General features: G+C 46.0%; 1 protein-coding gene across 4 annotated transcripts in view; it reads right to left on the reverse strand.

The window, feature by feature from the left end:
- ATP8B1 (ATPase phospholipid transporting 8B1) overlaps window positions 1-20155 on the reverse strand; it is a 112828-nt gene that overhangs the window by 47732 nt on the left and 44941 nt on the right. For 3 of the 4 annotated variants that reach the window (XM_089895236.1, XM_089895237.1, XM_030762026.2), the window contains one exon: window positions 14177-14379. In XM_089895236.1, coding sequence (XP_089751362.1) covers window positions 14177-14357 — 181 coding nt within the window. In that variant the 5' untranslated portion in view covers window positions 14358-14379. Of the gene's footprint in view, window positions 1-8694; window positions 8744-14176; window positions 14380-20155 lie in introns of those variants that run through there. The other variant, XM_089895238.1, reaches the window with a different exon arrangement.

The raw sequence follows: 20155 nt of genomic DNA on the forward strand, positions 1-20155 counted from the left end.
TGATGTGTACTGATAGGGAGTATCTTCAAATTACACCAAGTGATAAAAGCAGGGAGTATCTACCATGCTTTAAGCGATGTGACATACAGGACGAATGCACAATAGGAACGCATGCATGCACACGCACTTGCACACATGTGATCACGTGTATGTGTATCCGTGGGTATATAAGGGCTCATGTTTGTAAGTGTTCTTTGCGCAAGGAGTGTGTGTTTATCTCCGGAAGGACAGACGAGGAATTGGTAACAGCAGCTTCTTTCTGGGAAAGGAAACTGCATGGCTGAGACACAGAAGAGGCAGGGAGGGAGACTTCGTTTTCATTCTGTACCCTTTTATCATCAGCTCTATGTGCATGTACTACCTCTGGAAAAAAATATGTTTGCAGTTCAATTCCTTCCTTTACAGGTTTACATATAAATCAAATACGTAAGTTGCTTGACTTTCTTATGGTCATTATGCCATTATGTTTAATACTTTCAAAAAATATTATTCTAAAGGCAGCGGGATGGTGGGTGGGAATAAATCAAGAGAAGAGAAGACAGGAAAAGATGGAAACCTATGCAGTCACGGGTAAAAACCACATCTACATTCAACAATGAGTAAATATTAAAAATACCTCAGAATAAAGCCACACACACACACACACACACACACACACATACAAATACATACTGTATTCCATTCCAAATCATTCCAAGTGTCTGATTCCATTTATACACAAAGTTTGAAAACATGTAAAACTAAACTGCAGTGTTTAGGGACATATATGTAGGTTGTAAAACCATAAAGGAAATCGAGGGAGCTATTACTATAAAAATGAGGATGGAGGTTACCTCTGAGGAGGGAGCGGGAAGGGGTGGGTAGGACAGACTCGGGTGGGGCTTCAGGGGCCCCAGCAATGTTCCTGTGCTGGACCTGGGTGGTACTTACACATGTGCTCACTTAATAATGATCTGTTAAACTATGTATTTGTTTTCTATGCACTTTTCAGTATTTCAAAATACAGGAAAAGTAGATCAAAAAAGAGGCAAGATTAAAAGTAGTGACAGGGCTTCCCTGGTGGCGCAGTGGTTGAGAGTCCGCCTGCCGATGCAGGGGACGCGGGCTCGTGCCCCGGTCCGGGAGGATCCCACATGCCGCGGATCAGCCGGGCCCGTGAGCCATGGCCGCTGAGCCTGCGCGTCCGGAGCCTGTGCTCCGCAACGGGAGAGGCCCGCGTACCGAAAAAAAAAAAAAAGTGGTGACAGAAGGGAACTAGCCCAGCATGCTGACGACAGCCAGAACTCAGAACAGGTGAACGAGAGGAACAATGACCCAACAGTGAGCCAGGCCAAGTTCTCCTGGGGGCTCTGGTTGGACATGACCTGGAGGGAGTCAAGTTGGAGGGGGAAGCAGACGGTATTGAGAAAAGTGTGCCCTGTCCACACCCAGCCCTGCTGCCAGGAGGGGCTCTACCTCTCTCAGGTCACGAATGCATATCGGTCACTGAGCTATATATGCGCTGGGTCCTTCCATTCTAAACTGGGTCCAGAACCATCAACAGGCCACAAGGGGTAGAACAGAAGGTGAGATTTAACAAATCATGAGATCAACCCTGCCTGGGAAAGTAAACGAAGTTCCTCCCCCTGGTGTCTTGGGATTCTGGTCTTCCTAGATTAGGCTCTACCTCTGTGTACACCCATAGTCTCTAGAACATATAGATGGAGAAAACACAGGTCAGCTGTAACCATGACGTGTCTTGTAGCAGTGGTTCACAGAGTGAGGGTTCCAGACCAGTGGCAGCAGCATCACCTGAGAACTTGTTAAAAATGCCAGTTCTCAGGCACTACCGCAGAACTGTCATATCAGAACTTCCAGGCATGGGCCCGACAAAGTGTCTTCACAAGCCTCCCCCGGTGATTCGCACGCACACTCAAGTTTGAGAACCACTAATTTAAAATGAGGTAGAACTAGGGGTTAGCAGATGCAAACTATTACATATAGAAGGGATAAACAACAGGGTCCTACTGTATAGCACAGGAAACTATATTCAGTATCCTGAGATAAACCATAATGGAAAAGAATACGAAAAAGAATATATATATACATATATATATATATATATACACACACACACACGTATGTATGTGTAACTGAGTCACTGCTGTACAGCAGAAATTAACACAATACTGTAAATCAACTATACTTCAATTTAAAAAAAAACAAAAAGCAAAATAAGGTAGAACTAGAGCTCATTTCAATGGAAACCATCTCTCCATCAGACACAATCCCTACCTTGAGGAGCCCACTGTCTCTCCATGGTAGGCAGGAGAGATACCTAAACACATACAGGAGTGAAGACAATGTATAATGTGGAAGAAAGTGCAAGGAAAGAGCTAAGCCCTTGGCAGGACAGGAATTGTAAGCAGCAGCAGTGAATCCGGCCAGGCTATGGTGGCGTCAAGGGGTACCTTTCTGGAAGAGGTACCTCTTGAGTGGACTCTTAAAAGCTACCCCCAAATCATGCCTGTACAGGGAGAGGAGAGGGGTGAAGGGCATTCCAGGCATAAATACAACTGCAGTGGCCAAAGCACAAAGGCAGAAAACAGCCGGGCCTGGGTTCATATGTGAAGAGCTGGGTGTAAGGGGACCACAGGAAGGACAGGAGATGAGCTGAGAGCCAGTGGATTGAGGGGGCCTGGTACAGCAAGCAGAGGGCAGGGGACATCCACCGGGGGCTTCAGGATGGGAGTGGCACGGCCAGACCGTGGTTTGCCCGGGTCACAGTAGGAGCAGTGCACAGGATACATTTGAAGGGAAGAAGTCTAAAGGCAGAAGACAACTTCAGTCATGGAAGGGAGAGCTGATGAGAGCCTGACCCAGGGCTAAGGGGACAGAAATGGGGAGAAGACAGATTCAAGAGCTATAGGACAGCTGACTGAATGTGGGCAAGAAAGAATGGGGAATAAAAATGAAATCAGGAGAAAGACAAACAGCATATGATATCACTTCAATGTGGAATCTAAAATAATGATACAAATGAACTTATTTACTAGACAGAAGTAGACTCATAGAGACAAACCTGTGGTTACCAAAGGGGAAATGTGAGGGAGGGATAAATCGGGAATTTGGGATTAGCAGATACACACTACTATATATAAAATAGATAACCAACAAGGACCAACAGTATAGCACAGGGAACCATATTCAATAACTTGTATTATAATAACTTATAATGGAAAAGAATCTGAAAAATAATATGTATACATATATATCGGAATCACTTTGCTGTATGGCTGAAACATTGTAAATCAACTATATACTTCAATAAAAATATATATAAATTAAAAAAACAAAATAAAAATAAAAATGAGAAAAAAGTGACCCCAGGATCCTACTTTGGGTGACTGGATGAACAGAGGTGCCACAGATGAGCTAGAGAACTTAAGAGGTATCCATCTAGTTGGGGGGACAATGCATTTTCAGATCTGGTGAACTGAAGACCCCCATAGGACACAAGGGTGGAAACGTCCATCCAGGAGCTGTAGAAACCAAGCTGGAACTCCAGGCTGAGGTTCAGGTCAAAGACACAGATTTGAAGGTCCTCAACACTCAGACGTTAGTTGAAATCATGAGAGTGAATGGATTACACAGGGAGGGAGTATGGAGGCAGAACAGGAGGGGCAAGTAGCGGGCTGCCCGGTAAGAAAGGGCATAGATGCCCAATGATTTGGTGATCACAAAACCACACTGGTGACCTGATTGAAATACATTTCTTCTGGATGAGAAACTAAAGGGGAGTTGGGCTCATCAGGAGGTGTTTTTTAGGAGGGGGAGACTGAAGGGGCCAGGAGAGAGGGCGTTAGGAAACGGGAAGAGGGGATGGCTGACGGTAGGGGAGCGTAGAGCAGGTGGGATGGCTTCAAGGTGAGGGGCAGAGAAGGATAAGCGAGGGTTTGAACAGCTTTGAGTTTCTTGACTTACGAAGCACCCTCTGGAGAGTGGTGACAGTTTGAAAAGCTTTTGAGAAAATGGGAAAGGCACGAAGTATGGGCAGGTAAGAGGCTAGAGTCAAGATTTTATCGAGGTTATCTGCTTGATTGTGTGGTGTTTGTAGCATTCAGCTCTGTTGCTCCCCATTCCCACCACCAAGTAAAAGAAAAAAAGAAACTCAAAAACTGATAGACTAAAGGCAAAGCAAAAGGCCAAATGCTGCTGTTTGCTTGTGGAAAGAAAAGAAAAAACACACAACTTCACCCTTGTTCACACTTGCTACTCAAGGTGTGGACCAGGTGTATCACCTGACATCCAGTTAGAAATGCACAATTTCAGGCCATGCTCCAGACCTGGCACCAGAAGGGCATTTTCACAAGATCCCCAATGAATTCCTATGTACCTTGAAATGGGATGAGTTGCCCTTGATTCTACTGGAATCCGGGCTTTTATCCGGATGCTCAGGGCTCCACCCCCAGGGATTTTTGCATTAGACTGGGGTGAACCCAGCAAAGGTCTCAGGTGACCCTAACCTGCAGGCAAGGCTGCTATCCACTGTTCAAGAGCAGCATTTCCCAGCCTTTCTCCTGCCTCCATCACATCCATCTGAGGGTGACAAACCCTCCTTACAGCACACCTTGTCACTGAAGCAGTACACTGCAGGGTATGAGCAAGGTAGGACTTTAGATTTTAAAATAAATGCCCCTCTCCTCATTGAGAATCTTTATTCTCATGGTGCTTTCCAAACTTGAATGTGCCTACTAATCACCTGGGGTCTTTGTTAATAGATTCTGATTGGCTGATCTGGGAAGAGCCCAAGGTTCTACATTTAATCAGAACCCTCGTGAGGCCAACTGGTAGACCTTGCTTGAAGAGCAGGTGCACTAGTGGATTAGATGGACTATTCTGTAATGTGAGGTTGAACCTGGTGGAATTCTCCCCTTGCCTCACTCCAGACCTACTGTATCAGCGCCTCCAGGGGCTGGGTCCAGGCACCTATGGAGTTTTAAAAGCTCCCCATGTGATTCTAATGCATCAGCAGGATTAAAACCCCCTAGAGTTAGGGACTTCCCTGGTGGCACAGTGGTTAAGAATCCGCCTGCCAATGCAGGGGACGCGGGTTCAATCCCTGGTCCGGGAAGATCCCACATGACGCGGAGCAACTAAGCCCGTGTGCCACAGCTACTGAGCCTGCGCTCTAGAGCCCGCGAGCCACAACTACTGAGCCCACGTGCCACAACTACTGAAGCCCGCGTGCCTAGAGCCCGTGCTCCGCAACGAGAAGCCACCGCAATGAGAAGCCAGCGCACTGCAACGAAGAGTAGCCCCCACTCGCCACAACTAGAGAAAGCCCATGCGTAGCAACGAAGACCCAATGCAGCCAAAAATAATAAATAAATTTATATATATATTTTTAAAAACCCTAGTTAGTGTCCTCCTAAGGTGACTTCTATCATTAAACACCTACTTTAGAGACTCAGGTTCCAAAGTGGCACCAGGAAAGCAATAGCTGAGTTGGGTGTCCATGAGCAAAAGAGCTTCTCACTTGAGGTCAGTCATAAACGACATTGCTCAAAGCAAGTTCTATAAAGTGAGACAACGCAGTCTCAACACCTGCTCTGTCATTACAAATCACTCAGCCAGGAACACCCCACACAGCCTTTAGTTTACAAGCCACCAGTTCCTGTGATGTTCTTAAGGCTGCTGTAGTGGAAGGAAGTTTATGGCTGATTAGAGAAAGAGAATAAGTAGCCAAAGTAGAATCTCCACATGGGGTGTGGGTCAAAAATTCAAAATGCATCAAATTAAGTGGAAAACAGAGCTCCTCAGCATGTCTCCTGGATTTCCTAGGATTTCTATATTTTAATGGACTAGCTTAATCTGTTTTTTGATTCCAGATAAAAATTCATGGATGCTCTAAAGATCAACACCCTTAATTCTGTATTTTTATCTGAAGATATCACTTTCACCAGTGATCTAGCTGCCCTTGTTTTGTTGATGCCACATCTGGTCCGAATGTATGCTCTAAGAGAGAACTTCCTCTCTGTGTTCTGAGGCTCTTGTGGTGATATCTTTAAGCCTTAACGATTAAACATTCCACCTTAAATACTGTCGACCAATGATCATTTCGCCCCTGAACAGAATTTTGATCAATGAAATTCTGAGTTGGAAAAGATTTTTTAAACAAATGCAGTTTTATATTTTCAAGCACAGAGAGCCACCCAACCCCGTCAAGAAGACAGATCTTTGGGGGTGGGCTCTCAAGGAGAGAGAGAGGTGCGTGCCTAGCCTGCCAGCTGCTTGCAGGCATGTGCTTCAGAGGTGCCTAGAAGTGGTCCTGCAAGTGGTTTAGCATCGCCTGCACAATCTTCCTCACAGTACTGTTTGGCTTTCAACAAAAAACAAAAACAAAGATAAGACACTAAAGCCTCTGTCTGAATCATCTCCAATTCCAAAGTTGTAGAATCAGAATTATTCAGTTCTCCTGGACATTAGTCGCATGTCTTTGCTAACTTCACGAGCACAGACGGTATGCAAACTGGGCAAATGTGTACTCCAGGAGCCCAGGGTCAGGGCTGGGGGGTGCCTGTGTGCTTATAGAGGGGCTCCTCTCCTAAAACTGAACTCACCTCTCCCTAAGAATACCCAGTCTGGGAACTAAAGTTCAGTGCTATTACCGTATGCTTAGGAATTTAAAATTCTAACGGTTCCCAGGGACGATGCTGCACCATTCTTGGTCATTTCTTACTTCATCCTATATTTCTAAGCTGCCAGCTACCCAGCAACACAAGTGGAATTCCTACAAATATCCAAAACTGGTCAAGTTCAAAACAACCACCCTCTCCTTGACCTACAAGGGGCTCCCCCCCACACTACTTATCCCCACAAACAGCTCTGTTATTCACTGAGGCAGAAGGCACCTTCTAAAGGCAGCTGCAACAGTATCTCCAATCCTGCAACGTGACCTTGTTACCCCTCCATCAAGAAGAGGTGACTAATTTCCTTTCCCTTGAATCAAGGCTGGCCTCAGTGACTCTTCTGTAACCAAGAGCAGGTAGCACAAGGGATGCTGCATGAATTCTGTGACCAGCTTCTACTCTGATGTCTTGGGACATTGGTTCTCCAGATGGTCCCTCTAGAATGCTCCCACGGTAGCCCAGCGTTATGCTGGGAGAAGCCCAGCCACGTGGAGGTGCTCCCACTGAAAGACCCAGCTGAGCCTTTGAGTTACCAGCTCAGATGCCAGACATAGGAGTAAAGAAGCTTCCAGATGATTCCAGGCCCCAGTCACCTCAGCTGTTCATCTCCATAGCTGAGGGCCCAGATATCTTAGAGCAGAAACAAGTCGTCTCTGCTGTGTCCTATCTGAATTCCTGACTCCCAGAATCTGTGAACATTGTGAAATGGTCATTTTATGCCAGTAAGTTGAGATTGTGTTTTATGTAGCAATAGATAACTGGAATATCCACTGGGTGTAGGGTGGGGTGGTGGGCAGCTAAGCCAGAAATTATTCCTCAGGCATCCTTTTCCCTTGTGAATGTCAAATCCCTAACGTATGTCATGATCTGTCCCCTTCTCTGCATCCTGGCCGTCTTGGTTTTGATCCTCACTTGGATTATTATCTACTCCCTTCTCCCCACTGCGGCCAATGTAGGATTTCTAAACAAATGTATGTACCCAGTGTATATTTATTGAGTGTCTATTACGTGCTCTGATGGAACAGATATGGCCTCAATTCTCATGAAGCCAACCGTCTACTGGGGAAGCTTCATCCCTACTTCACACAGTCATCCAAGGACATAATCATTAATGCCCGCAGGGGTGTGAAGGAAAGTGCAAGGGGCTCTGAGACCAGACAACAGGGGTCTGCTCCAGGCTGGGGCTGGGGGTCAGAGAAGGCTTCTTTAAGGGAGTGATGCCTATATCAAGCCCTGAAGGGTGAGAAGGAGATGGCCACAGAGAAGGGGGCTGCTCTGGTCGTGGGGAAGAGTGGATGGAAAGTCGTGGAGGAGGCAAAGACTTGCTCGAACCAGGGACTGAGCGTAGAACAGGGTGAATGGGACGTGTGAATAAGCCTGCAAGTTGCAGGCAGCCAGCCAGCCAGCTCGGCCGGGAGAGGAAGATGGGGCCCAATCACACGGGCCTGAGCCGCCAAGGAAAGGAGATGGAATCAGATCCCAGTGCAGTGCCGTCTTTTGCCACCATGGAGATTGGACTGAGAGGAGGAAACATAGCTACGGAGCAGCTGTGGTGGGAGGAGACCGCTGCTGCACTCTCATTTGTGTTCCTGTCAGCCTAAACTGCTGGCATGGCTCCCAGAGGCCCTCAGGAAAGGGGCCAAACTCTTCAGCACGGCCACTGCCCCACTCCATCACTGAGCTCCAAGAATCACTCGAAGTTCCCTGAACTCTCAGCCCCTTGGAGCTTTCCTTCACGCTGCGTCGGCCTGGTAGGCCCTGCCCCTGAGACCACGGGGACCAATTTGCCTCTCACACTTATTCAGGACTCAGCGCAGGTGTCCTCACCTCCAGGAAACCTTCCTTGACCAGGGAAGGCCTCTGAAGCGCTCACCTGGTTCCCTATTCATACCTCTGTTGAAGCCTCCGATGCTGTCAGTCACCAACACCCACCAAGCCTCTATGACAAATGCCCCCCACGCCTGCTGCCCTGACACCAGCTCAGAATAAGACAGATTGGACCTTGGGTCCTTGGAGCACTTACAGCTTTAACTGGAAGATGGGTCATGTACAATCAGCATAAAGTAGAAGCCAGTCGTTTCTAAGTTACAATGTGATGGGTGCTGAAATGGAGGGGAGTGAGATTACTAATTGTCTGCTCAGAACATCTTCATTCCCCCAGGCTGAGGCCCAGCTCCTCCACGCGCCACAGGCACGCCACCCTCCCTCCTGCCACAGACCCTCTGGATGTGGCGCCCTATTCGGGAGGCTCCTTCCTCTCCCCGCCCCTAATTAACTCTCCTTCATCTGTCACTTGACAGCACAGGCATACCTTTCCACAAGGAAGCTTTCCCTGACCCCCATCCAGGGTAGACTCTTTTGTCACAGCTCTTGGAGCTGAACCACAGGTCAATCCATTAAAAGACCAAGTCACTGCATGAGCGAGACTTTTTTTGCAACCTTTAGCTTTGTTCCTGTCGCTCTGTGTGTGCGTGGGTGGACTTTTCCATAACTACAGCTCTCTGTCTTCTCTGTATGAAGACTCTTATGCCTTGCCCACCCCCCCCCACAGGTGTGCTGAACTATCGGAGACCCAGTCTAAGGTTTTATCTGAGAACCCACTGGAGCCTAGGAAAGCCTGAGGGTGGGGTCAGCATAACCGCCCACAGATTTGCCAAAAAAAGAGAAGGCTGGAGAAGCTTGTACTAACAGGAAAGGTTTATAAGATGGCAGAGGCAGGGATGACACTAAATCACCAGAACTCTCCTTAAATATGTGGGCAAACTCATTGCTGGGAAATTAACTGTTCTTCAGCCCATCCATCTCTCCTCTCCATCCATCCACCCATTCACTCTGCGTAGATGTGGGGATGGAAGGATCCGTTAAAATGAGTGACTCAGCAGCTTCAGCCTGGGGGGTGGTCCAGGGGAATCTGAACATCCCAAAAGGAAGTGGGAGGGTCAAGAAGAAGATCTGACGATGGAAAGATGAGAGAGGAGATGACGGGTGGGGGTGATAACAGCTAATATTTATAGAGTATTTACTGCATGCCTGAAACTGTTCTCATTCCTTTACATTTGTTTTCTGACTTAATCCTCACAACCACCCAATGAAGTAGGTACTCATATCATGTCCATTTTGCAGATGGGGACACTGAGGTAGAGAGAGAGGAAGTCCTTTCCTCAAGGTTACACAGCTAGAAAGTGGTGAAGCCAAGGCTGAAATCCACACAGCCCGTGCCCAGCATCCTCCCTCTTCACCACCGTGCACACTGCCTCTCAGGGTCATGTACAGAGATGCGGTACATGAAGTGGAGTAAAGGGGATGAGCTTGCCAAAGGCAGGCCTGTAGACAGAGAACAAAGGATGACCTGGAATGGGAACATTTTAAGGGTGGAAGGAAGAGTAGCCAGAGGAAGGAGAAACAGGAGGAGTACTGAGACGAGAAGGTGTCATCACCTGCCAGGGAGGCCAGCGTTTACTGAAAGAGAGACTTTCAAAAAGGTCAAGCGCTTCAGAGCAAACAGAGGTAGGAAGAGAATGGTTGACAAAAAGCTCACTGGACTTGGCACTGGGGTTTCTTGGTGATCTTTAAGACAATGTGTCCCACAGCGGGGTGGGGCAGCCCACAGAGGGGAAGGACCAGGGGAACGGGTGGATGTGATGGTAGAGAAATGGGTTTTCAGAAGCTTGGTCATGAGAACAGGAGACAGGACAGCAGACAAAGGCAGAAAGCAGGATTCAGGTAAGAGTTTGCTGTAGGACAAGCGGTGAGTGTATTTGTAAGCCAGCCAGCGCGGAAAGGGGGGAGAGTTAACTGACAAAGCAACGCTGCCAACAAGGTAGGACACAGCTTTCTCATTCCATCCGCAGGCTCACAAGAGCGAGCCAGGGCGCACTAATGCAGAGCACTTACTGATTCCCAAGGACTTCGTCTCTAAGCTGGTTCCCGACTGGCACAGAATTACCCAGGGAGTTGACCTGGGGACACCAGGATGGTGGAGGGGTAAGCTACACAAACCAACCAGAAAAGCACCTAGAGTCAAGGAATTCTAGAGTCAAGGAGTTTTAGGAACCTGTGGCTAAATAAAATTAAACTGGCTTCTTTAAAGTCTAAACTTTCTTGCATCATTTTCTGCTAATGGACAACCTTAAACTCCAATTAAAGGATAAAGAATTCTGAGTTTCTGGTCTCAGGGACCACAGAACCTTTGTGTCTGGGAATATCTGGCAGAACTACTGTTTCTCAGAACACATTCTGGGATATACCGTTCTTGTGTGTTCAGGAAATGAGAATGTTCATTCCATCAGATGGAAACATCCCCATTCGTTTTTGTCACCAGTTGCTCAAAGGAAACCAAGGGTAAAGGGACTTTAGTAAAATCTGTGGGCTTCTTTCTTCCTTCACGGCACATTCTAACAGCAGGCTTACACCCGTTCTCGATTCTCACAGCACACAAGAAACATCCTTCCACTGAAAAGCACTTGCAATGGTCTCTCAAAACACTGGCTTACTAAAGCTCAGTGGGGCTAAAGCATCTTTAAAAAAAAAGAAAACCAATTTTCTGCACTAAGATATGGTTAAAGGACTTCCCTGGTGGTGCAGTGGTTAAGAATCGGCTTGCCAATGTACAGGACGCGGGTTCGAGCCCTGGTCTGGGAAGATACCACATGCCGTGGAGCAACTAAGCCCATGCGCCGCAACTACTGAAGCCCGGGCGCCTAGAGCCCATGCTCCACAACAAGAGAAGCCACCGCAATGAGAAGCCCATGCACTGCGACGAAGACCCACCAAAAAAAAAAAGATACGGCTAAAAAAATGAACATGGTTCACACATTTTTAGACATTGCTCTGCTGTAATAGGCCTGGGTCCCCAGTGTCACTCAACTGGATGGTACTTCGCAGAGTGACTCACGCTCCAGTGCTCTAAAGAAGTGAATTCTTTGAAGAAAACTGTCCTTCATGTAAAATGTCAAGACAGACAGATTATAGTTAAAAAGGGAAGTCAGAGTGACACTGACCTTCACTGGGAAAATGCCCAAGTTAGAATATGGGAGAAAAATTAAAAGAGGGGAAGACGGATGCAGAGAAAGAAGGGAGGAAGGGGTGGGGGGGGGGAGGAAGCAGAGCGGCCGTAAGGGACACAGGGCAGACGAGGGAACGGAAGTAAAGAGGTCTAGCACTTAATAAATGCCCTCTCTGTGTTTGGAAAGGGCACACAGAGGTGTTAGAACAATAATATGTTTTTGGAATTCCCGGGCAATCCAGGGGTTAGGACTCTGCACTTTCACTGCTGGGGCCTGGGTTCAATTCCTGGCCGGGGAACTAAGATTCCGCAAGCCGCGCAGCAAGGCCAAAAAGAAGTTAATAATAATGATAATAATTTTTTTTTTTTTGCGGTACGCGGGCCTCTCACTGTCGTGGCCTCTCCCGCTGCGGAGCACAGGCTCCGGACGCGCAGGCTCAGCGGCCATGGCTCATGGGCCCAGCCGCTCCGCGGCACGTGGGATCTTCCCGGACCGGGGCACGAACCCGTGTCCCCTGCATCGGCAGGCGGACTCTCAACCCCTGCGCCACCAGGGAAGCCCGATAATAATGTTTTTTAAAGTCACAGGCAAAGTCACTTGACAAGGGTTTTTGAAAACCACCAAATTCCCCTAGAAATATAAACCACCACTGGAAAAGACTCTGAAGAAGTCCGAGCTCCCTCAATGCCTGTGCTCTGGGGGTAGAAATCTACAAGAAACATGACCTGTGAACTGAACGATCAGAGAGTGCCCAGGGCAGCCGCATGTGAAGGCAGAGGTGGAAAAAAACAGAGGTGGGAGTTTCTGCCCACTACGTGCCCCTCTGACATTTCCAAAGGCACCCAACCCCATCCCTTGGCCTTGTCCCGGACCACACATCTGATAACATGGCACCAAGCACCAACAGCAAAGTTCACCCCTAGAGAACTGCAGTGTCAGCTCATCAGATACCCACATACGGTAGAGATATGAAACTTAGAAGCACAGTGGGAGAAGGAATGAGGAAGAAACACATTATTACTATTTCGGCGATCAGCTAGAACTCCCCGTGCTAACTCGTCAGGCTACTTCAGCCTGAACGATATCCAGTCTGGACGTGTTATGACAGACGCCACATTCCTGTTCAGATTGGCAGTGATTCCATTGCACGGTAGCTCCATTACCGTGATTGTAGTGCTTTCTGCGTCAAGGCAGAGAGCACTTATACTCAATAGCTGAAAATTACAGCCAGAAATCCACAGTAAGATCCGATAATTCTAAATGTTTGATATGGAAAGCTGAGGATGGGAAAACAATAGACTTGAGACAGTGGCCTTCCCAGGTTTTGAAGCCTGCGGTGGCAGGGGGCCCTTGTGGCACATGCACGTCCCTACACAGAAGAGCAGGAGACAGGCACCATCTGACCAGAGAGCAGGAAGAATCATTACATAAGTAGGATTTCACGCTTCGTCACTTTTTCTACAGGTGAAACCTGTTGGGGGAAAAAAACCCCAGCTTAACAGGCAGCAGAATCCTGGAGGGAGAGACGGGCAGGGAGTGACATAAGGAAAGCAGGCTTCTGGCAGGCCTGGAAGGGCAGATCGGCAATGACAGAGGCTCTGGGGAAACCAGATAAAACCAGAGATTATTCTGATTGAGGCTGGGGAGAGGTGTATGTGGAGAGTCAGAAATAGAACAATTTCCTGGAGATTTCTGTGAATGGGAAACTGAAGTTATTTAGCTGGAATGCAAGGGACCGTGGAGGAAAACATTTTCAACCTGAAATCTGAAGCAGATCTGGGGTCTAAAGAGAAAAGGATCAGCTTCCTCATGGAGCAAAGGAAAAAAAGAACACCCGTGTTTGCTGGGGTGGGAGAACCAGCAGGGAATGAAAAAGAAAAGCCACAAGGGAAAAAGCAAAATCATACAAGTCAGCTACGTTCTGTTACCCTAAATGACAGACTGTCTATGGCCATTTTCAAGAAACATCAGTAACGCTGAGTAGTTCTGACAGAGACTGTATGACTCACGAAGCCTGAAATATTTACTACCTGGCCCCTGACAGAAAACGTTTGCCAATCCGTGGTCTAGACCCTGCCTTGAAGCTGCCCTGATTCTAGGCAGGGAGCACAGTTTGCTGCATCCGTGGCGAGCGGAGACCCATAATTTTTTTTTTTTTTAACTGGAGAGTCAAAACCCTTTTATATTCACAAATGACTGAACCAAAGGTATGGTGACTCCAAGGTTCTTGGGTGTGGTAACAAGCAAATTCTTTCACACTCAGCTTCCTTCTAAATGTATAGGCACGAAGCAAGACCTTCTATTTCCTCTGCAGAACTTGTCAGCTATGGTCCACCAGTCCTACCACACCGAGGACAATGTGTACTTTTCCAAGCGCTTCAAGTTTCATCTGCAGCTAAGAGAAGGAAGATGCCTCCTGGACCATCTGTCCTTTGCACCTGTTGCCACTGCCCTTGTGAGGACGGACAAGTACCTCATTGCCAGGTCCCAGCGTGTTACCTTTTTTGAATGGCTCCCGGTTTTCCTCTGCTTCTCTGTTAACTCGATTCTGCTCTGGTTCCACCGCAGGCCCCTGGTCTTCAAGTTCATCTTCTGTTTCATCATCACTGTAAGGGACCACTTCGTCATTAGGCTGAGAATCCTCCTCAAATGTCGTTTCTGAGTCTCTTTTTGTATTCATTCTGCTGGCAAATTGGAACTACCTGGTTTAAAAGATAGGGAAACCAGAGTGAAACATGGCTCATACCCAGTTTTTGGTTGAATTCTGCCTGCATTCGGTTACAACGCTTTTGTGTGTGTGTGTGTGTGGTATGCGGGCCTCTCGGTGTCGTGGCCTCTCCCGTTGCGGAGCACAGGCTCCGGACGCGCAGGCTCAGCAGCCATGGCTCACGGGCCCAGTCGCTCCGTGGCATGTGGGATCTTCCCGGACCGGGGCACGAACCCATGTCCCCCGCATCGGCAGGCGGATTCTCAACCACTGCGCCACCAGGAAAGCCCCGGTTACGACGCTTTTAACAGAACCTGACTTACTAACATGGAAATATGCCTGAATAATGACCCCAAAGTTCAAATTATCATGCAAATAACAACAAAACCATTCATTATTGATTAAATGCTTGGGTGAGAATTTACAACTGTAATGTAGCTGCAAACTTTCTTTTTTTAAGGGTATACAGGCTTTAAGGTTGTGTTTCAAATCGTGGGTCTCTACCTAGCAAAATTAATTTAATTGGTTCACAACCAACATTAAAATAAAGTGAAACAGATTTTAAAATATCAGAGTACAGCACGCATGAAAAGAGTTAGTACTGTTTGGGGAACAGTTTTACAAAACAGACACGTATATACATTTATTTGCATCGTGGGTCTTAATGGAAATGAATTTCTTTTGGAAATTGTGGATTGCTGGCAAAGTTTGAAAACCACTGTCCTAAGATATCTGCTTTCTGCCAACGCTAATATTCTGAGCTTTTACTCTGTGATGCATTTAAATACAAGCTTAGGTCCTCAAACTTTACTAATGACTTCTTGAAAGCACATCCTAGCCTACTGCCTAACTGCCACCACCCACTCCCTATATTTAAAATTTGTGTTTGTGTATACACCACTGTATAAAGTGACACTTTCTAAGTGCCAAGTACAACCTCAGTTATATTTATATTAGGAAAATATTTACACTAATACCCCAGGCTTTGTGAGGACAGACATACAGCCTGGCATTATTTACATAAGCTTCATACCTACATGTCCTCATTATCATTAATAAAGGCAGCTCACATTTATTTAGTGTTAACTGCGTGCGGGGCTCCGCATGAAATGCTTTATAAACATTGGCTCCTTGAAATGTCCTATACCACCCTAGTGAAGGTGGTATTGTTATTTGTACTCTATAGAGGAGAAAACCAAACCTTTGCAACGCTGGATAACTTGTACAATAATGACTGAAATTTTGAAGCAAGAGCAATTGCTTTCCAAGGAGACATCTTTTATATTCTACGTTTATGTTACAGTTCGTTAGATATTTTCATCAAGTGTTAGTTGCCTTGAGTGGAACCATTTCGCTGGCTGCATGCTTTATACCAAATCTAGCATCTTGAACATCTAAATTTTTATAACCATAGGTGTACATCTAGGAAATGTTCAAATACTTATGTGAGGAATTTGTCCAATATTATTTAAAACAAAACCCAGAAGCAACGTGGATATCCAATGATTAGCAACTGTGTAAATAAATTGTGGCATCTTCACACAATGGGACAGCGCAAAACAATTTAGATCACGGTGGGACAAGTTTTTAATGACATTGCAAAAACCCAAACACATTTAGTTGAAAGGCGAGTTAACAATCCACATGTACAGAATAGTCCCAGTTATTCGCAGACATTTATTCATTTCCCCAAATTTCAACAACTGCCGTGCATGATTCTCAGTGAGATGATGTATGGAAAGTGCTCGATTTGGTATTTAGCCTAGAAAGTACTCAAACGTCAGTCGCTGTTATTGTTAACAATTATTTCCGTAATTAGAAAAACTGTGTTTTACAATAACAAATGGAACAGTGTGGGGAATCTATCCCTGTTGCCTTTTCCATCTCCAAAAATCACTTCTGAAATGCATGTGCCCCTCACTGCGAAGTAAAATATTAGAGTATTACAAAATATGGTTATACTTAAGCACAGGCGTATTCACAGTTAAAACCTTTAGTTGCCAAGTAAAACATTTTTCCTCTCTCCCAATTTTCTGCGGGTTAGTAAATGACTATTTCTTGGGAATTTACATGCGTTTAATTGGTCCTACTTGTGGTTTTATGCTTTAGCTAATATTTTAATATACTCCTTAAAAAATTCCCAAACTCTCAAAGGCAGACTTTCACCAGAAATTTTTCAGAACAAACATAATAAAAGTGGTGACCATTTATTGAGCACCTACTATCTGTCAAGCAGGAAAACCCTGAGAAGGAGATGTTATCTACCCATCTTTCAGATAAGGAGACTGAGGCTCAGCTAGTAAGTGGCAGACTTAGTCTCTAATCTCTCCATTACAGGGGCATAGAAAATATTGAAAAGTCTGAAAGCATCATAGAGAAAGTTTCTTTACTGTAGTACATATACACAACTAAATTTACCATTTTAACCATTTTTAAGTATCCAGGTCAGTGGCATTAAGTGCATTCTGTAGAAACATTTTGTAAGTGATCATTTCGTTATCATTATTGCCAAGCCTCTCCGTGCTTATTTCCCATGTTAAAGTCGGACCCAGGGGGACTTCTCTGGTGGCAGTGGTTAAGAATCCACCTGCCAATGCAGGGGACAGGGGTTCGAGCCCTGGTCCGGGAAGATCCCACATACCATGGAGCAACTAAGCCCGTGCGCCACAACTACTGAGCCTGCGCTCTAGAGCCCGTGAGCCACAACTACTGAGCCCATGCACCTAGAGCCCGTGCTCCACAACAAGAGAAGCCACCTCAATGAGAAGCCCGCACACCACAACGAAGAGTAGCCCCTGCTCGCTGCAACTAGAGAAAGCCCACACGCAGCAACGAAGACCCAACGCAGCCAAAAATAAATAAATTAATTAATTTTTTAAAAATTGGATCCAGGAAATTCCCTGGCGGTCCAGTGGTTAGGACTCCGTGCTCTCACTACAGAGGGCCTGGGTTCAATCTCTGGTCAGGGAACTAAAATCCCACAAGCCACATGGTGTGACCAAAAAAAAAAACAAAAAAAAAAGATGGAAGATGGAATCCAGTCCTTCGAGGTTGAAGGAGGAGACAAACAAAAAGGAAGAGATTTACAACCACAAGCACGGGATCCAAAGAAAGCAGACCACTGCACAACCAAGCAACTCAGCAGCCGAACACCTGCCACAGGCCAGATCTGGGCGGCTGACTTGGAAGGCTGGGTGGGGACCTCTAAGCTGAGCAGGAAGTTCTTTGCTGTACATATGTGAGTGTAATGCAGACACTCATGGAATAGTTTAGCTCTGCCATCTTAGGCTACCAAAGAAAAGTTAGCTAGAAATCATTTCTTGGAAGCCCTAGGTGACATAAAGCAGCTTTCCAGGTCTAAACCATGATCTCTGTAAAGCAGGCACTACATACATGGATTTGGAAACTTTGTAATGTCTCTTCCCATCACTCCAGCACGTCACAGACACCTGTGCATTTATTCAACCTCCACTGAGCACCTGCTCGGTGCAGACTGCTACCGGAGGCACTGGGAACCAAACCATCATCCAAGTTATTGAGGGATACGGGTAAGTAAATTATGTGTGACAGCCCCAGGACACAGCAAGGCCTGTCATTTCTCCCCAAACACATTCCTCCAACCCATTTCTTCCTCTCCATCTCCACAGCCACCACCCTAATGCAGGCACCACCATCTCTCTCCTGAAATGCTGCAGGTGGAGTCTAACAGGACTTCCCACAATCCACTTCCACCCGGCCACCAGAGTCATGCCACTCTCCTGCTTAGACCCTTCCTATGGGTTATGGACTGAACTGCCTCCCCCTAAAATTCAAAGATTGAAGCCCTAACCCTCAATGCGACTGTGTTTGAAGATAGGGCCTTTAAAGAGGTGACTGAGGTTAAATAATGTTATACGGGTGGGGCCCCAATCCAACGGGTCTCACATCCTTATAAGAAGAGGATAAACCACCCAAGAGCTCTCTCTTTCTGCACGTGCACAGAGGAAAGGCCATATGGGGATGCTGCAAGACGGCGGCCAAGGAGAGAGGCCTCTCCAGAAACCACACAGGAGGCACTTTTGACTCTGTCCTTTGGAGACTTACAGTCTAGACAGGAGTCAGCAACTTATAGCCTGAGGGCCAGATTTGGCCAACCATCTGTTTTTGTAACTAAAGTTTTATTAGAACACATCCTTGCTCTTTCCTTTATGTATTGTTTATGGCTGATTTTGCACAACAGAAGAGTTGAATAGCTGTGATAGACACCGGATGGCTTCAGAGGCTAAAATATTTACCATCTGGCCCTTCACAGAAAAAAAGTCTGTTGACCCCTAAACTAAAAGAAAAGATAATAAGAGACAGCAACAAAAGAAGTGGTCAATATCAAATGCCCACGGTCACATAAAATCATTATTGACCCGGATAAATCATGCATGCTTTGGGAATGTGAAATAAACCACCAGGTGTAGTGGTGGGGAAATGTCCCTAAATCGTACAGTTGCCCTATTGATTGGGAATGGTACTATTTCAACTGCTGCATAGCTGTTTAACTAGAAAAGACACGCAATTCCAAACACCTGAGGTAACAGCACACCATCATCTCCCGTTTCCTGTGAGGAAGCTGTGGTCACGCATCTGCCAATACCCAGTTCAATGCAGTATTTCATCATTAATCCATGTGCTTATAATCTCGACATTGGATATAAATGTGAATAAATATTAGAGCAAGGAAGCAAAAGATTTATCAGGATTTTTAAAAAGTCATCAATGTGATTTAGCATTCAAGGATTCTTCTGGTCACATGATCTTAGGAAAATGTCCTCAGCTCCTGGTCAGGCTGAAAAGCAGCATGATTAATTGGAAAGAACATAGGTCTGGATTCAAACCACGGCTCTACCGTTCACCACTTTATTACCATTTTGGAAGCTCATTTTTCTCATCTGTTAAAAAAAGGGCGGAGGAGGAAGATGCCTTATTTCCCATCCTGCCTTCTGCAGTATTCAGCCCTCTTGGTTATCATCCCCAGAAGACAGGAGGGGTAAACGGCAGGATTTCCAAATCTGAACCACTAACATCTATCACTTGCCATCTTTAGATAATTGGCTCTGAAATGCTTGTGAACTGAATGAATTCAAGAAATTCTCTGTTCCCTTTGTGGAGGAGGGGGTCTGAAGGAGAGAGAGGGAAACCCAGGCACAAAGAAATACCTTTCTGCCTTTGCAAGAAAACTCTGAAGTCAGAAGTAATGAAAGCACAAACTTTTGTTGCTATCACAAGGTTTCTACATTCAAATGAAGGGAAAGGAGGAACGAAAAAAGTTGAGTTCTGCCACTGCTAGGGTCTGATCTGTACACATAACACAACTCAGAGGCTGGGGAAGGCCAAGAGTCCCCGATCGATGATATCCCTGGGGTATAAACTGATTCATGTCCGGGATGACTCCAGCCTAAGCAGGAAGTAAGATTCACAATATTCATTTTTGTTCATTCTTCATCATCTTTTTTATGGCTCTTTAAAGTCCTCAACAAGAAAGGGTATTTCTGAAATGGAATTTTCCTCATTTCATTTGCCTATTTTTATTATTATTATAGATAATGCAAAGTATTTAACATATCTCACGATATAATAAATTTGTGTATTATATTTCTATATGCTCTATGCTATCTATGCATGTTTTAGTTATATGTTTCATACTAAATATAATAAATTACAACTCTGGGGGACTTCCCTAGTGGTCCAGTGGGTAAGAACCTGCCTTCCAATACAGGGGATGCAGGTTCAATCCCTGGTTG

This window comes from Delphinapterus leucas, chromosome 14, assembly GCF_059928025.1.
Source record: "Delphinapterus leucas isolate spDelLeu-1000000601 "Yukka" chromosome 14, BTC_Dleu_Yukka2, whole genome shotgun sequence".
Lineage (NCBI taxonomy): Eukaryota > Metazoa > Chordata > Mammalia > Artiodactyla > Monodontidae > Delphinapterus > Delphinapterus leucas.